Source organism: Misgurnus anguillicaudatus, chromosome 2, assembly GCF_027580225.2.
Source record: "Misgurnus anguillicaudatus chromosome 2, ASM2758022v2, whole genome shotgun sequence".
Lineage (NCBI taxonomy): Eukaryota > Metazoa > Chordata > Actinopteri > Cypriniformes > Cobitidae > Misgurnus > Misgurnus anguillicaudatus.
This window is the reverse complement of record NC_073338.2, coordinates 23251901-23277022: the sequence shown is the minus strand read 5'-3', so window position 1 is coordinate 23277022 and position 25122 is coordinate 23251901. Positions and strand designations below refer to the sequence as shown.

The 25122-nt window shown below is 36.9% G+C and overlaps 1 protein-coding gene across 2 annotated transcripts in view; it reads left to right on the top strand.

Moving 5' to 3' along the window:
* The window catches only part of atp6v1h (ATPase H+ transporting V1 subunit H), a 57117-nt gene that overhangs the window by 19216 nt on the left and 12779 nt on the right, over positions 1-25122 (top strand). Inside the window, exons 7-11 of one of the 2 annotated variants that reach the window (XM_055201982.2) lie at positions 3963-4016; positions 4951-5048; positions 6576-6768; positions 20186-20364; positions 21489-21614. In XM_055201982.2, coding sequence (XP_055057957.1) covers positions 3963-4016; positions 4951-5048; positions 6576-6768; positions 20186-20364; positions 21489-21614 — 650 coding nt within the window. The remainder of the gene's footprint in view (positions 1-3962; positions 4017-4950; positions 5049-6575; positions 6769-20185; positions 20365-21488; positions 21615-25122) is intronic. The other variant, XM_055201983.2, reaches the window with a different exon arrangement.

Here is a 25122-nt window from a genome sequence, read left to right as displayed (position 1 = left end):
TGGCGTAATAGCACTTTTGAGAGTACTTCGACTCGCCTAAAAAGTCCGCTCCCCTTCTCACTCTCATAATGGGAGAGGGAGGGTGTTACTGCGCGGAGTCGAAGTACTCCCAAAAGTGCTATTACGCCATAAAATATAGTTTCTCTTTTAAATCCGCTTAGAAAAGCGCTACGTTTTATTTTGTACCACCAAACTTGCTCGTATAACTACTCGTCTTAAATAGGAAAAACGTTGATGTGTTTGGTCACTTCTAACTTTATCTCTAAATGGTACCATTGAATGAATGGGGCTAAGCTAAATGCTATCGAAGCGTCGCAGCGCGCTCCAGCGCTTACGTGCACGCACACAGATGATAGAGGGATGTATCAACAATTCTTAGTTAAGGTAATAACATATTTTAATATTGAAAATGAGTAGACTATTCCTTTAAAATAGCACGCACCAACAATGCGCCTGAACACACCTCTTTTTTAAGCCAACACACCCATGGGCGCACAAATGTGCGCAAATGCATTTGCTATTTAAACAACATAAATCAGGGGTGCGTTTCCCAAACAACGACGTAACTCGTTGATGAACGACCATAGTACGATGCATCGTTGGAGAAACGACCTAGCTACTCACGACTGTTTAACAACAAAGTTGATGATGTCACGTGGGAGGTGAAGTACTAATTAATCTGTGCAAATCGATTTAATGTCAGATTATTGCTGTAAATAACATATATTGCATCGGAAGACTGATTTTGTTATTGTGATTTGGTTATCTGTTGTTTATTTTAAAGATATTTAATTCACGCGCTTACGTCACTCCTCCCAGGGATTCCCCAGGGTCTTAAAGCTCGTAGGACTGCGCACATGCGCAGTTTCAAATGCAGCGCTTTAATTCTGTTTACAAACCTAAAGACGTAAAATAACATTTTAATATATTTAGAATGATATACATTGTACTACATGTTTTTTGCTTATTTTGTTCAAAAGCATGATCAACGTAAGTCTACACATGATAATAACAAGGTCGATGCTTCTAGCGACAGCTCAAGAGCTGTCGTTCCAACGTCACAAGTTAACGATGCAGTTTGCGAATGTTCGTTTGAACGATGGTTTCGGGTAGGGATGGGCATTCGATTAAGTTTTCTTTGTCGATCGTCGGGAGAATTAACGATCGACTATCGATTAATCATTAATATTTTTATAATAAAATTTGTTATTTAACTTTTATACTTAAAAAATGCAATGAATACAAATATACAGCGTGTTTTTCCTCGATGAGACCTTTATTACAAGATCAACTTCTGGCAGACAGTTAAACTATGTTTCAAACATATATGTGCGTGCATGTGCGGTGCTCTAAAGCAGCGGAACCTGCAGCTGCGAGCCAGCGTTCTTAAACAGAGACCGCATTAGTTAAAAAAAACAAAAAACAGATTCATGTTTAACATTAAATTAAACAAAAAACATAATACTTAGATCTGTAAGGTTTTGTCAAAATGTAACTCAAAATTATTCAAGCCAGAAGAAAGTGCAAGATATTAGCCTTCCTAACATTAGGCTATAACAAATTAGGCATTAAAGCCTCGTGAAAAATAACTAACTTTAGTAACTCGCATAAAACTTCTGCACCAGTCTACTGATTTTTTTTGAGAAATAAAAACATGTTTTGGGGTCAGACGCGACCGCAACCCATGGTGACCGTCAGTCCAGCCGCCGCCGAAAACAGCCGCTCTGAGGAGACTGACCGGGATGCACAGGTACATCAGCGCTAACTTATTCCGCATACAGAGTATGTGTGAAACAGCGTGCGTTTTGTGAGCCCCATTCACCATTGTTTAATTATACTTACATAGTCTTTTAGTTTTTATTTGTTGTAAAACAACAGTAGACACAAATTTACTATGGTCTCCAACTCCACAATATAGCCTACCATAACCATGTTATTTGTAGTAAAATTGCGGAAATACAAATCGTTTTTTATCTGCAAAAAACAGCGTTTTTGACGCATTTACCTCAGAGATTATTTTAGCAATATTGCTTTTTTCCGGTAATAATAATACAATTTATATTTCAATCCTGTTTCATTGTCTGTTTATTTATTTCATTATGCTGTTATGTTAATGTGAGGATATTTATTTGCCATATGAAACGTTCCGTTAAATGAATACTTTTATATAATATTCAAATTATATGCGGAATAATGTCTGCATCTTTGAATAACTGTAGGAATACAGTTGCTTATTTTTGTCATAAAGTTTTGAGAAATAATAATATTGTGAGGATTTATTTCCATATGAGACGCTTTTTGTCGTTGAATACTCTCGTTTATTATTTGGAAATCATATACATACATAGTAGGAAATATATAATGTGGAAGGGTAGACTTGCAAAGTTACTCTGCTTATTTTTATTTATGATATATGTGGAGAAAAAATAAAGCATTGCAAAACTGCTGATTTGATCCATTCAGATCCTGACCACCAGGCTAGAGATTTTAAACATCCTTAATCCACACTTACTAGTCTGTCAAATACTGTCTAAAATATATTGTTTTGTGAAAAAAAATGATGCGGAAAAGTGTTCACAGAAAGTGTCAATCACATTAACGTTTTATATGCAGAATAAGCAGTCAGCAGCGCACGGGTGCTTGACGGATTCGCCGCACACATACGCAAACGCACTGCATAGTATTTGTGAAACAGGAGTTAGATAAAAAAATGCATTCGATTAATTGATAACAAATTAACGTTATCGACGAAATTCTTAACAATCAATTATCGATCGTCGATTAATTATGCCCATCCCTAGTTTCGGGAAACACCAAATCGTTGAACAATGTTAGTAACGATGGAACTTACGATGTTCGTGGGCTAACGATGCTTTTGGGAAACGCACCCCTGGACGTGAAATGTATAACTTCGCCGGGCTGAAACTAGCAAAAAACACTTGCGTCACGCATTGCACTGCATTGCGCCGGTTGTATGATAAGGCCCTTTATGTTGCTGAATATGATTTTGAAAAAGGTTTATATTTAGTATTATCGGTAACACTAGAATCAGGGTCTATGAATCATATGAAACTAATACCAAAATAAATTCTTACTTAATTATGAACTTAATGAACTACTAAATATGATGTACTAATCATAACTTATAAAGCGTTATCATGAACTACAACATGACTCATGACTCAAAACATGAATTAATTGTTAATTAATACAATTAACAGCTAAAAACATATTATTTTGTACTTAGTAATGACTCTTGGTTAGTTTATGATTAGTACATGCCTTAAACTTTTGCTAATACTAAATACTAAACTGTACAATTATATCTTCATTTTATTCATGGACCCTTATTATAAAGTGTAACCATATTATCTTGGAATAGCAAAAAAATACTTTCTTCTGTGATTATTGTTGATGGATGTCTTTGGCTTTCATTGACTTTAACTGCTTATAGATCATGTGATGATGAAAAAGTCTAGTCTTGATTTTCAGTTCCTCTATAAATTATGCTGTTTAAGATGTTGCAGTATGCATGCAGCTTCATATTTTAGCATGAGCTCTGAAGTAATGAATGTTTAAAAATCATAGAGGACCACTCTTAAAGCAGTACATGTTCATTAGACTATTCAGAGTTCAAGAAGTCTATGAATAAATGTTTCATGAGTCAGTAAATGACCTTACTAAGCTAAAAAAAATTGCCAGCAAATTATCAGAAAAATAATCTTTTGGTTTTTATTTTTAGATGTTGCAAATTGTTGAATTGCATGTATGTTACCAATTTACCCAAACTGCTCGTGTTTGAGTGTTTTCAGTGCAGATCTGAGTGAAATGAACTCAGGGCCGCTCTTTCCAAGAATTTCACTTACACAAAAATCATCTGTATTCCAGCCATCGCTGTCCAAGCACACCGCTCCCATAAGAGGCTCACAATCACAGATTATTTTTTATCTTTTTTTTGTTAGAAACTACATGGTACAGGTGCTGAACCTGGAACAGGGACCATCTCTCCCAGTGAAGTGAGTATGTCAAGGAGGCGGATGTGCAGCTCTGCGAATAAGCCTCCATCACTTTTCAGAGGATGAGATCTTCACCCTCTGTTTTTGAGATCCACTGCTTTTTTCATTCATTTCCACAGTGAATCTTTTCACTATTCCCTATGAATTAATACAGCACCTTTTGTCTGTGTCCATCTATGAGCATTTCCTCTCTTGATAGTGGTTATTTTCATATTCCAGTTTTTTTGTTTGTTTTTGGTCTGATTTTGAAGACAAACCCGCTAGACTAGATAAAAGGACCACCAGATGGCTTTTGTCTTGCTCTTTGGCAATCTTCCTCTTTCATTTCTTTTTGGCTGTTTAGGGTTCATTTGAAAAAAATAAATTTTCTTTCATCTCCTTTGAGTCAGAACCTGCCGGTGCAACGCAAGCGGGCATAAATTTTAATTCGATTTCCTCTCATGGCTCTTAAAATGTCTCCTCTATGCTATTCTTCATGACCTCCTTATCTTTACTTTTCTCTGGACTGCTCTGCTTTTATGCATATAGTGCTGATCTATGGCGTCATCTCCTCCAGTTAATGACCGAGTATCTTCTCTCTTCTAACATCTCTGTGATTCACTCACTCTGTTCAGGTTTTAAGGCTGCTGCTTTCTCTCTGCTGCATTGTGGGATTGTCTCTTTGATCCGGCATGTTACTCGAGACGTTCTCAAAAGTCGAAATCTTTCTGCACGTGCATATGTGAATGCGGAAGCGCTGAGAGCATTAATGCCCAGCGGCCAGTTTCGTTGTGTTCCTTTGCTAGTTTCTGAAAAGGACGAGCTTGTTATTCATGCATCCATTTGCCAGCTTGTCTGAAGTGTTCTGTTCTTTGTGTTTTGATCGTGTTGTCCTTTGTGTTAATTTGTACGTGTTTGTGTTGTGTACGTGTACTTTGTCTTTGGACCTGCACAGAGCTCCCAGTACGTCCAGTGTGTCGCCGGTTGCCTGCAGCTGATGCTGAGAGTGAATGAATACAGATTCGCCTGGGTCGAGGCTGACGGAGTGAACTGGTAATGCTCAGTTTCTATGCAAAAGAAACATATTGTTTTTACGTATTGTAGGATAATATTGTACTTTGTATATCTTGTTAGGTACATGTGGGTTTTTAAACCCCATAAGTACAGTCCCCTTTCTATTTAAAAGAAAATAGGCTTGGAAATTTCTTAAAGGAGTTCATTTTCTTAAAAAAATCCAGATAATTTACTCATCACCACCATGTCATCCAAAATGTTGATATCTTTCTTTGTTCAGTCGAGAAGAAATTATCTTTTTAAGAAAAACATTCCAGGATTTTTCTAATTTTAATGGACACCAACACTTAACAGTTTTAATGCAGTTTTAAATTGCAGCTTCAAAGAATTCTTAACGATCTCAAACGAGGAGTAAGGGTCTTATCTTGCGAAAAGATTGTCATTTTCGTCAAGAAAAATAAAAAATATGCACTTTTAAACCACAACTTCTCGTCTTCCTCCAGTCCTGTGAGGCGCCAGCGCGACCTCACGTAATACGTCATCAAATCAAGAGGTCACGGATGACTTATCGAAACTACGCCCCAGTGTTTACAAGTGTGGAGAAAGAGGACCGTTCCGACGTTGTTGTATGTCTAATGATACTAATTAATGTCTTTGTGTCAGTTTATTGTTTAAAATGGTGCGCAAATGTGCGTTTCATATATGTAACACGTGACCTTTTCACAGCATTACGCAATTATGTGAAGTCACACTGGCTCATCACACAGCCGGAGGAAGACGAGAAGTTGTGGTTTAAAAGTGCATATTTTTTATTTTTCTTGCCAAAAATGACAATGGTTTCGCTAGATAAGACCCTTATCCCTCGTTTGGGATCGTTTAGAGTCCTTTGAAACTGCAATTTTGAATTGCATCAAAACTGTGAAGTATTGGGGTCCATTAAAGTCCATTAAAATGAAAAAAAATCCTGGAATGTTTTCCTCAAAAAACATAATTTCTTCTCGACTGAACAAAGAAAGACATCAACATTTTGGATGACATTGTGGTGAGTAAATTATCTGGATTTTTTTTAAATCCTTTAAGAAAGTGACGTAGAAAGCTGTAAATACATTGAAAAGAATATACAATTACACCAAAATAAATACCCGAACAATACACAACCTATCTTTAACAGATTGCCCTTTATTTTATGTGTTGACAATTTACTGCACACATTTTTACTTCTGTACTGTATGTCCTCCTTTTGCCACCACTCCATCCCCGGCAGTATTGAACAATACTACTTACAGAGTAAGAAAGCATCTCTTATTGTCCCAGCAGATTTCAGTTCTGTGATCATAAAGGTTCTTTAGTTAAGTTGTGTCCAGGCAGAGTAAAATAGTATGAGGCTTTTATGAAGATGATTTTCTTTTTCTTTCCTCTCGAGTCAAAGTTATTTTATGTAATGGTCTCATACATCTGTGTTAGCCATCCAACCATCAGGAATAACTTTGAAGAGCATTCTCTTAGCAGACCGCCGGGAGTGAGATAGGGTTTGATAACTCAATGTTTTTTATGTACATATTGCAGCATGACGGCAGTGCTGAGCAATAAGTGTGGCTTCCAGCTGCAGTATCAGATGATCTTCTGCGTCTGGCTCCTGGCCTTCAGCCCTCAACTTTGCGAACAGCTGCGGCGCTACAACGTGGTACCTGCGCTCTCCGACATCCTCCAGGAGTCTGTCAAAGAGAAGGTCACCCGCATAATCCTGGCTGCTTTCAGGGTATGTGTCTTATAAGATCTAATTAGCTACAATAGTAATTTCTGACATTGTGTCATGAGGAAATCAGGCACCTGTCTTTCAATTCGGACCCCCTAAGCTGAACTGCATGTTTTTTAGACCAGCCCCTGGTTTCACAGACATGGCTTAAGACAAGGCTAGTCCTAGACTAAAACACATGTTTGAGCTGTCTCAACTAAAAATAATTTGCTTGCACAGATCTTAAAATATGCCAGTGCCGTTTATATGTCTCAAGATACACACCAGTAACATCAGGCATGTTTATAAAGGATGATTAAACATTTTAATTTAACTAAAGCTCTGTCCTGGCTTTAGCTAAGCCTTGTCTCGCAAACCATGGCCAAGTGTTTGTTTTAATATATTTACATTTGGCAGATGCTTTCCTAGGTGCATTACAGTACATGTGAGTTCAGTAAACCCATAAGCTTTTGTGCTGCTAATACAATGCTCTACAATTTGAGCTACAGGATCACTATAATTTCCAGTTAAGAGCAATTTAATGGGTTTATTAAAGGTCCCGTTTTTCCTGTGTTTTTTAAACTATGGTTGTGTTTATGTTGCACAATATAACATGTCTTCAATATAACATGTCTTCATTTTTCACATAATTTACTTATCTCTATACCGCTGTTTTCACTGTCCTAAAAACGGGCTGATTACTTCCTTGTAGGGCTGGTCCAAATAGCATTTTTTGAGCTTCAAAGCTCTAGTAGAAATCAAATCGAATATTCAAAGCTTCGGAAGGAGGGGCTGAACATATTTTTCTCTCTAACGGAAGGAATCTCTGTGTGTTTGCAGTTTTATTATGTGGCAGTTGTGTTGCTGCGGACCCAAGGGAGTGTAGTGTTAAATTTTGGTGCAGTATCGCCATGTGACATGTTCAAAATTAATAAACTTTTAATAAACTACAGAACAGTTCAAGCCGGAAGCAGCGTGCTACGAGAACAACTCACACTTGAGGCAGGAATCTCCTGTGTGTGTCTGTCTATCTAATTGCATTTTTAATATGTTGAGAACCGTTCATCCTTTTAACTTCAGGCATATGTGTGTGTTGCTGCTGAGCAAAGGTGAAATTTCACATTTTGGTGCCAAATGGACACGCGACACATTCAAAATAAACTTATGCGGGCACAGCTTATGCTCTGAGAACGAATACTGCACTAGTAAAATAAAACACACAGACTGTTAATACTTGTAATAAAGTAGCCTATCATTTTTTTAACAAACAAATCACTTCCTAATCAGAAATTAGCAGCACAATAATTACCAACACCGTAAATGGTAATATAGGCTATTTAAATAAAAGAACGGAGTTTAACAAACTATAATAAATAAAAGAACACGGTAGCATATTTTCAATATCACATTTATTTACTGACCATCAGGCTATTCGACATGTTGGTGACTTTTTCGTAGAAATAAAATAAAGAAGCACAGCAAAAACCCCAGCGTTCTGTCATTTAATGCAAGTCAATAGATCCGCCACTTTGAGAACTCAAAAGCATATGAAGAATTGGGTTCCAAAACGCAATAAATCCATTTTGACAAATTTTGGTAAAAACGTGTTTTCTATACCAAGAAAGTGACAAGATGAAAACAACAATTTTCTGTTACAAACTTTCACATAGCATCTTTAGGTTATAAAAACATAAAAAATTCAAATCCATAAGTTGATTTTCAAAGATTTACTATAAAAACGGATTATTTTTTCCACAAAATGCAATAAATCCATGACAAGTTTTTATTCAAAATGCTATAAATCTATTGAATCAATAGCCTATATAAATGTGCATTCATCTTTGCCATGTTATATTCATTTAGTTGACTAGTTGTACACACTAATTAAAAATATAAACATTAATGGCATTAATCAAAACACTTACTTTGTCATATTAAGAACCCTGTCATTGCGGTTACTTGACGTCGTCGCTTAACGTGTTTCACAGCGATCATCTGTAATGTTTTGGTCCTGCTCGATTTTCGTTGACTTTGAGTAAAATTATGGAAAGTTTTTCATAAGATCCTCTGGGGTCAATGTGTTAGCATGAGAAGCTTGATGCTGTCGGGAGAACAAGCATCCGTCTCCCGAGTGCCTCTCAGGGAAATTATTAGATGTTGATGGCTTACGTTTCTTTTCCATCACAGAAAACCATCACAGGTTTAGCGATGCAATTAAAGTATTATTTTGTTTTGTTTGTTGATCACGTAGTACAAAGTAGATGAGGAAAACCAGGACTCCGTGTACTCAGCGCGTCCGCCATTGTTTGTTTACATTGCGTGAACGTTGGGCTGTAATATCAGAAATGGATTTATTGCGTTCTGTAAAAAAAGGGGAGTGGCGTTTATAGCATTTTGGGAAAAAGGGAGAAAAGATGTCAGAATTACACGGCGGATATTGGATTTTGCGTAAAATTAAGAATTTACTTTTAACTACTGACCTGATATAATACTGATTTTGGCAGTAACTCATTTTTTTCAAAAATGGCGTTTATCGCGTTTTGGAACCAAACTCTTCATATATACAAGTAATCCTTGTGACTCCTGGTGACATACTGGGATCTTGTGTAGCAAATTAAATCTGTTTTTTTTTTCAAGAAATGTAATGTTTTTGACAACATTATTAACGTTAATGCGCTAAGCCAACACGAGCGTGATGATCTTCTTGTGGGGTATGGTATCAGTTTCAAGCCAGTTTCTTAGCGCCACGCCGCCACCTATAGAGCAGGAGTTTAAAGTGCACTTCCTGCTTGGCAGCTCTGCAGCTAATAATGGTGAGAAAAATAGGACATTCGAATCTCAAAATTAAAGGCACACCATGGAACTTTTTGGCCACTAGGGGGCGCTAGACGTGTATTTTTCACGCCTAGCGCCCCTAGAGGCCACAAGCGCCTCAGCACTGTCGCAAAGGAAAAGAACTGGCCAACCTTAAATCTAAACTAAAAACTAAAACGCTAAACAATCAACATTTTGAGGCATCAGGGAGAAACGCAGTCATGTTACAACTTTCTGATGAGTAACTCGTCGTGGCAGAAGCCATTTCTCAATCTGAAGGTTGCAGCCTCCGGATGTCGTATTTCTAAGCTGCATACGTCATCAAGACTCTCTTATTTCAGAATATTAACAATTATAAATTTGACTATTATACTTAGTTAATCGTAAATTGTTGCAGTATGCTTATGACTTGCGAATGTAAGGCTCAGTTTACCTTAATAAACCAGGCTTGATGACGTATGCAGCCTGCAAATTGAGAAACCAATGGCAATTGCAGCCTTCCAATTGAGAAACGACCAGAAGTATTTCCTTGCCTTTTCCCAAACAAATATTGTTGCATCGTCTCTCTCTCCCTCGCCACCAGGATTTTCCGCAATGGCGCTCGTTTTTCCTCTCTTTTGTGTGAAAATTGTCGCTCCAAATCCAAGTAAACCGATGTGTTTAGGTCTGCCGCTTTGTAATATGTCACGCGAGTGACAGCAGAACGCAGCAAATGAGGAAGAGAGAAGAGAGAAACGCTCGGATCTGATTGGTGAATGAATAGGGATTGGTGAATGAATAGGGTTTGGTTTTACACTGTGTGAGTTTGAGCAAGTTTGACTGCTATAGCATCCTGGATAGGGCTGGGACAACGCGTCGACGTAATCGACGTTGTCGACGCAAAAAATACGTTGACGCAAAATATGCGCGTCGATTCGTCAGACCCAAAAAGGCGGCGCCGTAGAATACGTCAGACCCAAAAAGGCGGCGCCGTAGAATAGTAGCAATGCGAGTGGCTTCAGTCCAAGCCGGTTTCACACAGCAAGTGTGAGCAGTACGTGCGGCGCGTGTTTTTTTCAGCGCCCATGTTAACAAGCATGCACCCCGCCGCATGAGCAGCGCGAGCTCGCGGCTCTGTAGCAACAGTGCTGCAATCGTTTCTGCGTCGGTTCTGCTGCGCTGCTCATGCTCAATTAAAGTGAAAGTGCTTTGTTTATGGTTTAAATGCTCGTGGATTGACGCGAAAAAGTGTCATTTTACCTTAAAATCATGAATGTGAAGTGTGTTTTAAACAGTCATGATTTTGAGCAATTTAACAGAAAGCAATGAAATATGTCACTGTTGCCAGAAGACTGCGCTTTCATTCACTCTCTGTACAGCAGTAAATGAGTCCTAGTCTATCTTAACAAACTTAAGAGAAAGAGATTTAATAATATATGTGCTTCTTAAGTCTATAATTGTGTTTATATCTGTCATTAAATGGACTAGAACAGCACGAAAACAATGTGGATTAAACAAATCAAGTTATAAAAGTTACACTGACCATTAAAAGGCACATTGAAGAGGTTTTGCTCATAAATGCATGTAAAATAAAGTAATTTGAACTTGAGATTTATATACTGTTACTAAACTGCACAGTATGAGCTGCAAACGCTTTATTGAATGCTACCTCCGGCTAAGAATGCATTATTTTGCTCTTGTATAGTCTTTTTTTATTTTGAAATTTTAAGAGCAATGAACATATATTGAAATGTTTACATTCAGATATGTAAATCAACATGTATAAATTGCTATTAGTTAATTAATGGGGAGATAATCGAGAATCGAATCGAAGTCGAATCGGACTGATAAAATGAATCGTTAGATTAATCGATGCATCGAAAAAATAATCGCCAGATTAATCGTTTAAAAAATAATCGTTTATCCCAGCCCTAATCCTGGATTGTAATGTAAATAATATAGACAGTAAGATAAATACGTGAACACGTGAATGCAGCATCTGAATACAGGGAACTATATCCAAGATAATCGCCGTCATTTATAAAGAAGATCGCATTTATGTATGAATCAAGATTGTGAGTTTATATAAAAAATTGCCTTAAAGGGGAATCGAACCCAGGTCGCCCATGTCATAGCTATGTGACACTAACACGGTGCCACAGAGTCACATAATAGAAGTTGCTCTCTACACTCCTTCAGTAGCCTCCAGCAAAATTCACGTAAATAAAAAATTGTGTGGAGGAAGTGACGTATGCCGTAAAGCAGTCGAATTTTGTAGTTTTTTTTGTGCTCTGGGTAGGGTTGCACCAGTCGTTCGTAAGTTCTTACTTAAACTGGGACGTAAAGTCCAAACTAGAGGCTTAGTAACTACTAGCTAGTTTATAACTAACTCTTTTCTTAATTCGGTTGCACCATTTGTTCTTAAGGCAGAACGTAGCTAGTAGGTCGTAAGCTCTCCGTAAAGTATTGCGTTGTCGCATAAAATGAAGATAAAGCAAACTTTATCTAACTCAAAACATTACACTTTTAAGTGAAAATATCTATCCCACACATGGAGGAGAAAATAAACAGGAAGAAATTTTAAATCTTATTTTAATTGATGGATACACAGAAAATTAAACAGCTCTTGAAAACTCGTTGACGAGCTTGCGGCTCTTCATAATTTATACGAGCTCATCGATGTAATATAATCCGTCTGACATCTTATTCCAAGCGTTATTCATGGACAGGGGCTTCCGTAAATATTTAGTTACAACGTATTGTTACGTTTAAACTAAGTTTAATGGTGCAACGCAAAAACATTTAGTAGTGCGTAAGTTGTAACTTAGTGCCCATTTACGTCATAACTAGGCTACGTTGTAACTTACGCACAGCTGGTGCAACCGGCCCCTGGTTACTACCAGAACCCTAAGTTTTAAAGTACGAGTAAAAGCGATACAGACCCTGTCAGGCTATGGTAGACATGTCATTCAACCTATTTAAAGTCGATGTACTATCACAAGGGTCTTGAAAATGTATTATGAAGGTTGAAATATTGCATGGTGTCGCTTTAAAAATCGAATGCCAACCCACCGAACGAATATTCGAATAATCGAATATTCTGATCCAGCCCTACTTCCTTGTTCTATAAAGAAATACGTAACGAGTTCTGATTGTTTAGCTTGTTTAGTGTGTTGTGATTCGACAGTAGCTTGACTGACATGTTCCTGTGGGCGGAGCTTAGTCAGAAACTCTTATTTTGATGTCATTCAATCGTGAAGTAGAGAGCTGTAGTCCAAACCGCCAATTTGCTGTAGGCTTTGAATTCTATTGGGAAATTCTATTAAAGAAAATATATATTGCTTTTAAAGTTACTTTTAAAAGTAATGCATTACAATATTAAGTTACTCCCAACTAATTGCGTTACTTAGTTACTTTTCATGGAAAGTAATGGATACGTTACTTTTTCTTCGCTAAGGCTTGATCTCTTTCAGGCCTTGCAGGTGTTTTTATGACTTAAAAGCTCTGCATTCAGAAATTGCATATTTCATCACAAAAATGTCAAGCTCTGGCCTGCCATCTCTGTTTCTGACTCAAACTGTTCCCACACAGGTGTGTACGCATAGAGTGCATAATGTGACTAAGTTTAATTTGATACATATTAATGTATACATTTAAAAAGTAATGCGTAACTTCACTTATTATTTCAGAAAAGTAATATTATTACGTAATGCACGTTACTTGTACTGCGTTACACCCAACACTGATGATCACTGCAGTGAACTATGAGCTGATAATTTTGCAGGTATTATTTATGCTCTAACAGCAACATTACACACTAACTAAAGTTTGATAAATGGGATCAGGAAAAACGGACATTCACAGTGCTGAATGGGGCGTAACAATACATCTATATGAATCGATACATGGATTATATTTCTAATGATATAATGCATTGATGCCACACATAAAAATATATTGATATGAGATACCTTTATTTTCTCTACACGTCCTCATTCCTTGAAGTAGCGTTCATCTACGCATTTTCACCTAAGCACGCTTTTTGGTCAATTTTCATCTGCTAGTGTCAGAAAGTAAATGTCTCCCTCCTAAAGATGTTGATCAGTTGAATAAAAAAAGAGGCCACTGCAGCACTTGTTTTACACTTAGATCTGAAGTTGTTTGATGGATCAAATGCTTAAGTTTACCAGCTTTATTTTTTATATAAATTTATTTTTCAATGCAATACTTTTTTTAGAACTACTATTGCACATGTTGGCACAAAATACTGAAAGATTTAGTAAGCTTGATTTTTTTGTGACATTTTGCTCCTCATTATTCATTTTTCTTTATTTATAAAAGTGTATTTTTTTGTCATTTTGTTGTTGTAAATGTTCCAATTGGGACATTGGAACCATTTTCAAAGGTTTTAATTAAACGTTCATGTTTTATAACCTACAAATGCAACCAAAATATATCAAATGTAGCTGCGCACCTAGGCACATAATATAAAATATCGATAAATTAATTGAATCTGATTGTAATTGCATTGAAAAAGAGTTCAATGTATCTGCAAATATCACATTGTGGAGAAAATCGATATTGTACTGCATCGTAATTACCTGTCCGATTTACACCCCTAGTACTGACCAACCTAACCTTGAAATCCTAGAATCATTCCCAGCAGATTTACAATCACAACATTCTTGCTCCGTTAATATTGAGTCTTTGAGTTAAGACACTTAACCCCATTCATTTCCATCCCTGCAATTAAAGTCATTTTAAGGAGGCCGTTTAAAAGCATCTGATAAACAAAAATAAACAAAGGTATCAGCATAAGCATATCTCTACAAATAGTTAATGAGATGTAATTAATTCTGATGCTAGGCTATTTAACGCAAACTGCTCCACCTTTTTAGATGGTTGAATAGCGGCTGGAACAGTGAATGTGCTGAATCCATTTCAAATGCATGGGTGTGGTCTCTTTTTTCCCTTGTTTCATATCTGGGCATCTCTCTCTCTTCGCGGAAGGAGTGCACTTCAAAGTCCATTAGCGTGTCATTCATACTTTCATTCTGAAAGGATTTAATTTACCCAAAGCTTTCATGATGAATACACCAAGAAACCCATTATTACCTTATTAGGGTTGCAGATTGACAAAAGCGCTCGTTTTAATTTTTTTCCACGGTGCGGCACGTCATCGCTCTTTCACTACTTGGTTTTCAGAGACTGGAAACTGATAAAAACTCCCTTCCTGCACATATGTTGATCATTTCAGTCATTTGGTTAAAGCTGTAGTGCTGCCAAATTTAGTCCCAAGGCATTTTATCTCCAGGCCTTCATCGGGCTTATTACTTTTACTCTGCAGGCACATATTTGTTAAATATACAGCAGAGACACAAAAACAGGCTCCTTGTTATTCTTGCTCTGTATTTCACTTGCATTCACGCTTGTGTCAGTCCGGGCGCAGGCTACGTTTAATGTTCAAATTAGCCCTGAAAGCTGGGCTCTGTTGTTGGCATTAGAGTTGTGTAATGAATTCATTGTCCATGTCGCTGACAGTATTGAATTAGAGTACAGCGTTTCATTCATCTCACCTGCTGTAGAGCTTATTAAGTTGTCCTGACCTGGTATTCTCATTCTGTTTCGGTTCATAATTACATAGCTTCCATTTTGCAGCTATCAATGGATCTGCCTCTGTCCATTTGCCACTATTTATCTTCCACATTTACAGACTCTTCACCGTAGTTACATGTACAGGTCTAAAGAAATGTTTAAAACACACAAGATAGATAATTAAGATAATTGGATTTTTACTTAGTTGTAGTTCTCTATGGATCTTAATACAATTATTATTGAGCGGCACATTTGTTGTTGGATATTTAGCTGCATAGCTCTCTCTCTTGCTAACTCTCTCTATCTATATCTGTCTGTCTGTCTGTCTCCATCTTTGTTATAGTTTGTCACTTTGTGGCATGCAGTTCTCCAAAAGTCAGTTTGAAATTATTAAATTTAATGAAATCGCTGGGCCATACAATAGTAATAATGCATGTATTTAATGAGCATTATCACACAAGCAAGATTACTGAATATGATCAAGGCTGTGACATTTTAAACACAATACAGCCTTTTTTCCTCCACTAATTAAAATGTGCTTCCAAACAAAGAACTGATGTTAAAACAAAGACTAATCCAGTCTAAAACATTTCTATTCATCCATATCTATTCTACACTGGGTTACCCGGTTATTTTCTAGATAAATGTCTTATTTGAAATATTTGTTTACTCTCTTGCAAGCTACACAAACTGGTCATCCATCAATGCTTTATTTGCAGTGCTTTGATGTAGAATGTCACACGGTGAGGTGTAGGACAGTGCTTGCCTAACAATCCATCATCTTGTTAACTACAGTTGTACATTGGGTTGATCAGATGTCTGACCATGTTACAGTTACAAAGATTTGTTGTTTATAAGCCAACACATATTGCGTGAAATTTTCTTTGTGCAATTATTCTTTGTCTCCCGCTCTCCACCACTTTTAAAGGCATTAAATCTTAGTCTGCTTTAGATGGATGACCATTTATTTTCTAGCAAGCCTGCTAACCAAACATAGCAGTGACTCCATTGGATTCACATTTTTTGTGTTCATTTTCTCCATTGGGTTTAAAAGACATTCCTTGTAAGAAACCGTGTACTTACCTGTAGCATCTTCTGATGCAAGGCATCCCATTAAAGGATTAGTCAATTTTCTTTAAAAAAAATCCAGATAATTTACTCACCACCATGTCATCCAAAATATTGATGTTTTTCTTTGTTCAGTTGAGAAGAAATTATGATCATAAAACATTCCAGGATTTTTCTCGTTTTAATGGACTTTGATGGACCCCAACACTTGACAGTTTTAATGCAGTTTCAAAGGTCTCTAAATGATCTCAAACGAGGCATAAGGGTATTATCTAGCAAAACGATTGTCATTTTTGACAAGAAAAAAAGCACTTTTAAACCACAACTTCTTGTCTTCCTCCAGCTGTGTGACGAGCCAGCCCGACCTCACGTAATGCGCAATGATGTCGAAAGGTCGCGTGTTACATATATGAAATGCACATTTGCGGACCATTTTAAACAATAAACTGACACAAAGACATTAATTAGTATCATTCGACACACAACAACGTCGGAACGGTCCTCTTTCTCCACACTTGTAAACACTGGGCTGTAGTTTCGATAAGTCATCCTTGACCTCTTGATGTGATGACGTATTATGTGAGGTTGCACTGGCGCGTCACGGGACCGGGGGGAGATGAGAAGTTGTGGTTTAAAGGTGCATGTTTTTTTTGTTTTTCTTGCCAAAAATGACAATTGTTTTGCTAGATAAGACCCTTGTGCCTCGTTTGAGATCGTTTACAGTCCTTTGAAGCTGCAATTTTTAACTGCATAATGTTGAAAAATTAGAAAAATCCTGGAATGTTTTCCTCAAAAAACATAATTTCTTCTCGACTGAACAAAGAAAGACATAAACATTTTGGATGACATGGTGGTGACTAAATTATCTGGAAGAAAATTGACTAACCCTTTAAGCATGGTGGATGATGTAATCAAACGACAAATTAAACGTAAATATGACATCATCATTTAACCCATTTACTTATAGTCATCAATACAGGTAATTGGTGAGGTAGATCCAGGGATGATATCTCTGTCTTTCTAAAGCAATGGCAGGTGTAGTTCTTATCTTGGAATTCAGCTATTAAACACATTTTATTAATTAATTAATTTATTTATTTTTAATTAAGCCAAAATCACACTGACTTGTGGCTTGTGCAGAAGGCTCATTGCCTGCCTGTCTGGAAAGTATCCGATTCCTTTTTTAAAAAGCTATTTTATTGTAATAGCTTTTATCAGGTCCTGTCAAATTACTTTGCAGCAAACTGCACTGAAACAATACATTTCCCTGGTGCACATTAATATTCCAGAGCTGTTCATCAGCTCTTTAAAATGCATCACGCCACTAATTCAGCGCTGTTGTTCTCAATCTATTGGGAATCTGTCAGCCACTATACTGCTTAATATGAATTAGTTCTTGGTAACTTTACTATCCGCACCATCAAATCTTCGGTTTAAAATCTTAGCTGCCCTTCACAAATGCAAAAGCATGACTTCCTGCAGGCTTTAGTGACTTTAATTGATCAGTTTTATCAGGGGCTTTATTGTATAATAATGTCACAATGATAAAAAGCTACTGGGCAGCAATGTGATGCCTAATAAATACTTGGTTAGTACTCCTCTCACTTCAAATTAAGTGTCTCAGTAACAGTGATTCAGGCCCATTGGAAATGAGATCTAGTTATGTTTCATCAAGGAAATCAATACCTAATTCCTTTCAGTTTCGTCTTGAAGAATGAAAGACTTTATGTATTTCATCTGGATTCTATGATTAAACCTACAGCCAAACCTTCAGGCTGCATTTAACAATAGGCATGACAAGAAAATGTATTTAAGTTGACTATTATTTAGCCATTTGAGTCATTTTTATTTAAGCGTCCTAATGAAGAGTTTGGTTCCAAAACGCAAAAAATTCATTTTGACTCATTTGGGTAAAAAAAATCTATAACAAGAAAGTGACGAGTTGAAAACGACTGTTTTCTGTTACAAACTTTCACATAGCATCTTTAGGTTATTTTAACATAAAAAAATCAAATCCATATTTTAATTTTCAAAGATTTATTATAAAAACAGACTTTTTTTCAGAATGCCATAAATCTATTGAATCAATATATAAATGTGCATTTATCTTTGCCATGTTTTATTCATTTAGTTGACAAGTGGTATACACTGATTAAAGAAATAAACATTAATGGCATTAATCAAAACACTTACTTTGTAGAACACTGTCATTGCTGTTGTCATCCTTGGGACGTCATTGCTGAACTTTTTTGACAGCGATCAGCTGTAAAATGTTTTGGTCCTGCTCGATTTTCGTTGATTTTGAGTAAAATAATGTAAAGTTTTTCATAAGATCCCCTGGGCTGGCATGACAGAAGCTTGATGCTGTCGTGTGAGAACAAGAAGCCGGCATTTTTCCGTCTCCCGAGTGCCTCAATGGCATACGTTTCTTCCCCGCCGCAGAAAACCTCCACAGGTTTATCAATGCCATCAAATTACCATTTTGTTTTTGTTTGTTGATCAAGCAGTACAAAGTAGATGAGGAAAACTAGGATTTTGTGTGTATTCAAAGTGGAGCCATTATTGTTTACAATGCGTGGAATGGTGGGTGCGCTCACTGCGCTGTGATTTGTTGAGCGGATTTATTTAATTTGGCAGAAGAAGGACTGCCATTTGTTGCGTTTAGGAAAAAAGAGAGAAAGATGACAGAATAACACGGCAGACATTGGATTTTGTGTAAAATGAAGAATTTACTTTTTAAATACTGACCTGATACAATACTGATTTTGGCTGTAACTTTTTTTATGGTGTTTATCGAGTTTTGGAACCAAACTCTTCATATGAACTAGGGCTGGGCAAAAAATAGATTTTTCGATTAATTGTTTTTTAAAACGTGGTCGATTAAAAAATGATTCTCAAAGGCCACGAATCTATTTTTTTTCATGAAATAACCTGATCCTGTTTAATCAAGGAATGAGACTGTTTTAACTTTTTTCAGCATACATTTTTCATCTTGCATCAAAATTGTATTGTATTTAACAATGCATTTGAAAATTAGAGATGGGTTTTGTTTTAATGTACCCAAGTGTACCTAAAATTAAAAAGTGTAATATACAGGTTGATGGCTCTTAATTTCTTTTTATTAATTACCCACTTGTAAACTTATGTTCACTGTTTTTTAATAAATAAAGTATTTGTATTAAATCTATATTCATTGAGTTGAATCGAGTATAAAAATCGGTCTGAGAATCGAAATCAAATTGATCCAGAACATCTGAATCTGAACCCAGCCCCAATATGAACTAATGATCATAGGTTGATTTGATATCACATACAGTCAAATTTAAGCAATTCATGATTGTTGTTCTTGGGAAATGTTTAGTGATGTCATGTTTGACAATATGTGAGCTTTCTAAAAACCACACCGAATCTTAGTACAGCTAAAAGCAAATGTTTTTTATGAAAGGGCAATTGCTATGTTAGCATTTCCTGCCAAATGAGCCACACATCGGTTTATAGTGTTTGAAAGTCTTGAACATAAAAAGCACTTTTATTCCAATTTGTCATGCTGATGATTTCCCTTTTCAAGTCACACTCGCTATAAGTGCTGTGATTCACTTATAGTCCTTTATTAACCTCCAAAGAGCCCATGTCAGACAGGTGCTGGTAAAGCATTAGAAAGCTTTTATGCCCTAAGAAAGTGGCAGAAACCCAACGTAAATGGAGAGAAACCCCGTGAAAGCAATTAAACGGTCTCACATTCCTAATACAGCACTTAATTCATATTGTAATGTAAAATCACTTTTTTTCTATAGTTTCTGTTTGATTCTTAAATATCAAATCTCTTTGGTGTGATTATTTTACATTAGTTAGCAATTGCTAGTAACAGACAAATTTTCTGTCACTGGAAACCGGTCACACTGCATCTGATCAGGATACAAAGTTAGTGTGTTATTCAGTGAAACTTTCTGTAGAAAATACAGTCATGTTTTTTTTGTTGGTGTAGAACCTGCTTGAGAAGTCAGCAGAGAGAGAGACGCGTCAGGAATACGCTCTTGCCATGATCCAGTGCAAAGTACTAAAACAGCTGGAGAACCTGGAACAGCAGAAATATGACGATGAGGACATCACTGAAGACATCAAGTTCCTTCTGGAGAGACTGGGAGAGAGCGTTCAGGACCTCAGGTGAACCCTTCATATGCCTTTTTACTGTCTCTCTCATCGCGATATATGCTCATGTATCACATTTATAAATTGAAAATACAGTATGTTAAATCGCGCCATAGCTGAAGTTGCCACAAAATTACCTACTCAGATGTTTTGGTGATTTAAAGATTACCAGTACTAGATTTATATTTCTGGATTGGTTCTTAAAGGGATAGTTCACCTAAAAAATGAAAATAATGTCATTAATGAGTCACCCTCATGTCGTTCCAAACTTGTAAGACCTCCGTTCATCTTCAGAACACAGTTTAAGATGTTTAATATTTAGTCCGAGAGCTTGTTGACCCTTCATTGAAAAACTACATATGCTGTCCATGTCCAGTAAGGTAATAAAAACATCATCAAATTAGTCCATGTGACATCAGTTAAAATGTGTTGAAGCATCGAAAATACATTTTGGTCCAAAAATAACAAAAATTTGGACTTTATTCAGCATTGTCTTCTCCTCCGCATCCGTTGCGAAGCGCATGCGCAAGACCAAAGTCACGTGACTGCAGTGACGCAGATGACGTGTTATTCTCAGACATGTTTGCAAAGTTTTTTTTTTTCAAACTTACAGCGTGCATCTCCCTCAGACTGTAAACGAAGCTCAGGCGTACAAAAAAAAAACAACAGCTGGGGCGCACCAGATAGCACGTCAGCCGTGTCGCTGCAGTCATGTGACTTGGGTCTCGCGCATGTGTTTCACAACAGGAGGAGAGGGCAATGCTGAATGGAGTCGTAATTTTTGTTATTTTTGACCAAAATGTATTTTTGATGCTTCAACACATTCTAACTGATCCACTGATGTCACATGGACTACTTTGATGATGTTTTTATTACATTTCTGGACATGGACAATAAACCGTACGTAGATTTTCAATAAAGGGTCAACAAGTTCTCGGACTTAAAATAAAACATCCTAAACTATATTCCAAAGATGAACTGAGGTCTTGTGAGTTATTAATGACATTATTTTCATTTTTGGGTAAACTATTTCTTTAAGGGAATAGTTCACTTAAAAACAAAAATGTTGTCAATATTCGCTAGGAACACCTTGCCAGTGAATTAATATAAGATATTGATTTCTTGTGTTGTTTATGTAGCTCTTTCGATGAGTACAGCTCTGAGCTGAAGTCTGGACGGCTGGAGTGGAGTCCGGTGCACAAATCTGAGAAGTTCTGGAGGGAGAACGCCGTTCGTCTCAATGAGAAAAACTACGAGCTGCTTAAGTAAGACACAGCCAGTGTTTGGAGTAAGACTAGGGGCTATAGACGGGTTCAGCAGCAACAACATAAACAAACGGCTTTTGTGGACTAAACACAACTTCCAGTAGACTTCCACATAAACTCAATAACAGCAGAGTTCTTTAACAGAAGTTTATTTCTGATAACAAGGGAAATAAATGACAAGTAAATTACCTTCGTTCATATAGAATACCTAACGTGTATCAACTATTACACTAAGCTGTCAGAGCCGATGGTGTAGTGGGCAGTTCGATTCCTGGCTCGTGGTCATTTGCCGATACCATACCCCTCTCTCTTCCGTGTACTTTCCTGTTCTCTCCTTAATCACTGTCAAATAAAAGGCAAAAAATATAACTAAAACTATTACACTAAGCTAACTTTACTGTGTAAAATGATTGTATACAATGTTATCTACAGGTCCTTGAATTCTTTCCTGGCTGCCAAACCTCTCCGCACAGTTGTGATACATGCTCGTTGTCTCCCATCGTCTTTAGCAAACAAAAACAATTTATTTTCTACAAGGTATTTGTTTCAGAGATCAGTTTAGCCACTAGCCAAACCAATAAATAAACCCAGATCTGAAGTTCACTTGGACTCAGGCGCGTAAACGCGACAACCCACATGCGTCAGATGAATCTGTCTATATAACATACACATTGGACTTATCTCTAAAGAGCCAAGATCAGAAGGGTATGAACAACTGAATTTAATTAGCATGCACTGCTTGATAAATAAATAACATGAAATATATTTTTATGTTGGGAAAGAACATATGAGGAGCTCAGATGCAAAAGCCTCTAAATGCCACGTCTGTCAAAAAGGAGACAATGATATTAACCGTATGCTGACGTTCATCAAATACTTTTGCTTACAATACTCAGGTCTGAGCTCTTAATATGTTGTCTTTTAAATGAATGTTCAATTTTCTTAAAAGAAAAATCCAGATAATTTACTCACCACCATCTCATCCAAAATGTTGATGTCATTCTTTGTTCAGTCGAGAAGAAATTATGTTTTTTGAGGAAAACATTGCAGGATTTTTCTCATTTTGGTGGACTTTAATAGACACCAACAATTAATACTTAACTCAACACTTAACAGTTTTTTCAACAGAGTTTCAAAGGACTATAAACGATCCCAAACGAGGCATAAGGGTCTTATCTAGCGAAACGATTGTCATTTTTGATAAGGAAAAATAAAAAATATGCTTTTTTAAACCACAACTTTTCGTCTAGGTCTGGTCCAGCGCGACCTAACGTAAATGCGTAGTGACGTAGGGAGGTCACGTGTTACATATATAAAACGCACATTTGCGGACCATTTTAAACAATAAACTGCCACAAAGACATTAATTAGTATCAGTTGACATACAACAACGTAGGAACAATCCTCTTTCTCAACACTTGTAAACACTGAGGCGGAGTTTCACGTTCGTCCTCTGTGACCTCTCGACGTCATGACGTATTGCGTGGGGTCAGGCTGGTGCATCACGACCGGATCTAGACGAGAAGTTGTGCTTTAAAAGTGTATATTTGTTATTTTTATTGTAAAAAATGACAATCGTTTTGCTAGATAAGACCCTTATGCCTCTTTGGGATTGTTTATAGTCCTTTGAAACTCCGTTGAAAAAAACTGTTGAGTGTTGAGTTAAGTATTAAATGTTGGTGTCTATTAAAGTCCATTAAAATGAGAAAAATCCTGCAATGTTTTCCTCAAAAAACATAATTTCTTGTCGACTGAACAAAGAAAGACATCAACATTTTGGATGACATGGTGGTGAGTAAATTATCTGGATTTTTCTTAGTTGTGCATACGTCCTACGGCTTAGCCGCGATAGTGTAGGCTACATGTCGGTTTTCATATATACTTCTGCGTCGACGTGCAAACACACATGCAGACCGCTGGTAGGCTGTATCCACGTGTGTAACCACAGTACCAGCCCGACGGTCAATGGAGAAGCAGCTTGGCAAGTTTATCTCACAAACAAAGGAGAAACAGCAACTTGTTGTGTATGTTTTGAGAAGACCAGGGGCCTATACCACGAAGCCGGTTTAGTTGGTTAGCCAGCTTTGTTTAGGATTAGTTTGTGCAAATCCTGGGTTTTGGGTACCATGAAAATAGCTTGTACCAACAAGGCCTGAACATTGGCTTGGTTTTGTCAACCTGAAACTAATCCTGTAACCCTGAGTTTGTTTAACCATTTTCATGGTACGGGCCCCAGCAGTGATGGCAGTAAATAAACAGCGACTTATGTTGCAGTTTGAGTTAAATCACTCCTCAACTTCCATCTTTGTTCTCATCGTCACAAATGGAAATACCTATGACGCAGTTTTTTACCTTACGGGAGGGGTTCTAGTGGACCAATCACAGCGTTTGCGGTCTGCGTAGAACTGACGCGCTGTTAAACATTTGGCGAGGTGCATGTCAGGCTACACAGATGCTATGGATAACCTACGGCGTAGCTACGGCATAGACCTTACGCATGACTATAAATTGGACTTTACTCATAATTTCATTAAACATACATTTTTACTATGAGGGGAAAATCCACCAGTGTTTATCTTTCCCTATCCATTTAACATATTTTACTATACAGTATTACTTTTCCCCTAGTAAGGAATTTGATTTATTCTGGTGATACGTTTTTAGTCAAGTAAATCCAAACGTAGTTTTATGGCTCAACTTAAACAACTTATTTCGTTTTTATTCTTAATAATAAACCTGGGTTTCTCAATAAACATAGCCAGAGAAGCTGACATGGCGTTAAAAACAAAAGTATGGATATAAATAATTTTACAATAGCTTTGGATATTGCTTAACCTGTACAAATTGTAAGTCGTAACTATGCTTCGTAATATAAAATTCGTAATATTTGTTTGGAGGTGAGCTGTGGTGTTCATCCACTTGAAACGTGACATTTCCACACTTTCCTGTGCTGTCCTTGAAATGTAACAGTAGACGTAAAAATTACAAACAGATTTAATTAAAAAATATTGCGTGCATATTGAACGAGTAGGAATGAGAGTGCGTTTAGTTCTCGGGTCAAGTGTGTGGAGGTTATTGCTCCGTAATAACTACATTACTAAATATTTTGAATATACAGTATTGTACTTCTTAAAAACCTTCTGAATGAAATGAAGTGAATGTGTTTTTCCCCTCTAGTGAAGGTCACACAAGTTGAAACCACAAGAGTGTAGTAGCATCAGTTTAAACTCATTTTCCTCAATGTCTAATCAGGCAGCAGCTCAACCCATCAGCTCGACAACTCAGTTTAAATCCTAATCTGCTCATCTCATTCCTCTTTTCATCACCATCTCAACCATCACCTCAAAAAGGCTTCATTTCAGCCCTTAGCAATTTGTATTTTACATGCGTTCCTTCTCCATTTCCCCCCCATCTTTTGCTCTCAGTGGGTAGGTGATTTGGTGCACCTGAACTCTCTGACTCTATTCTGAGCTCCTCGTTTTGTAGTTTTCACACGACTGATATAATT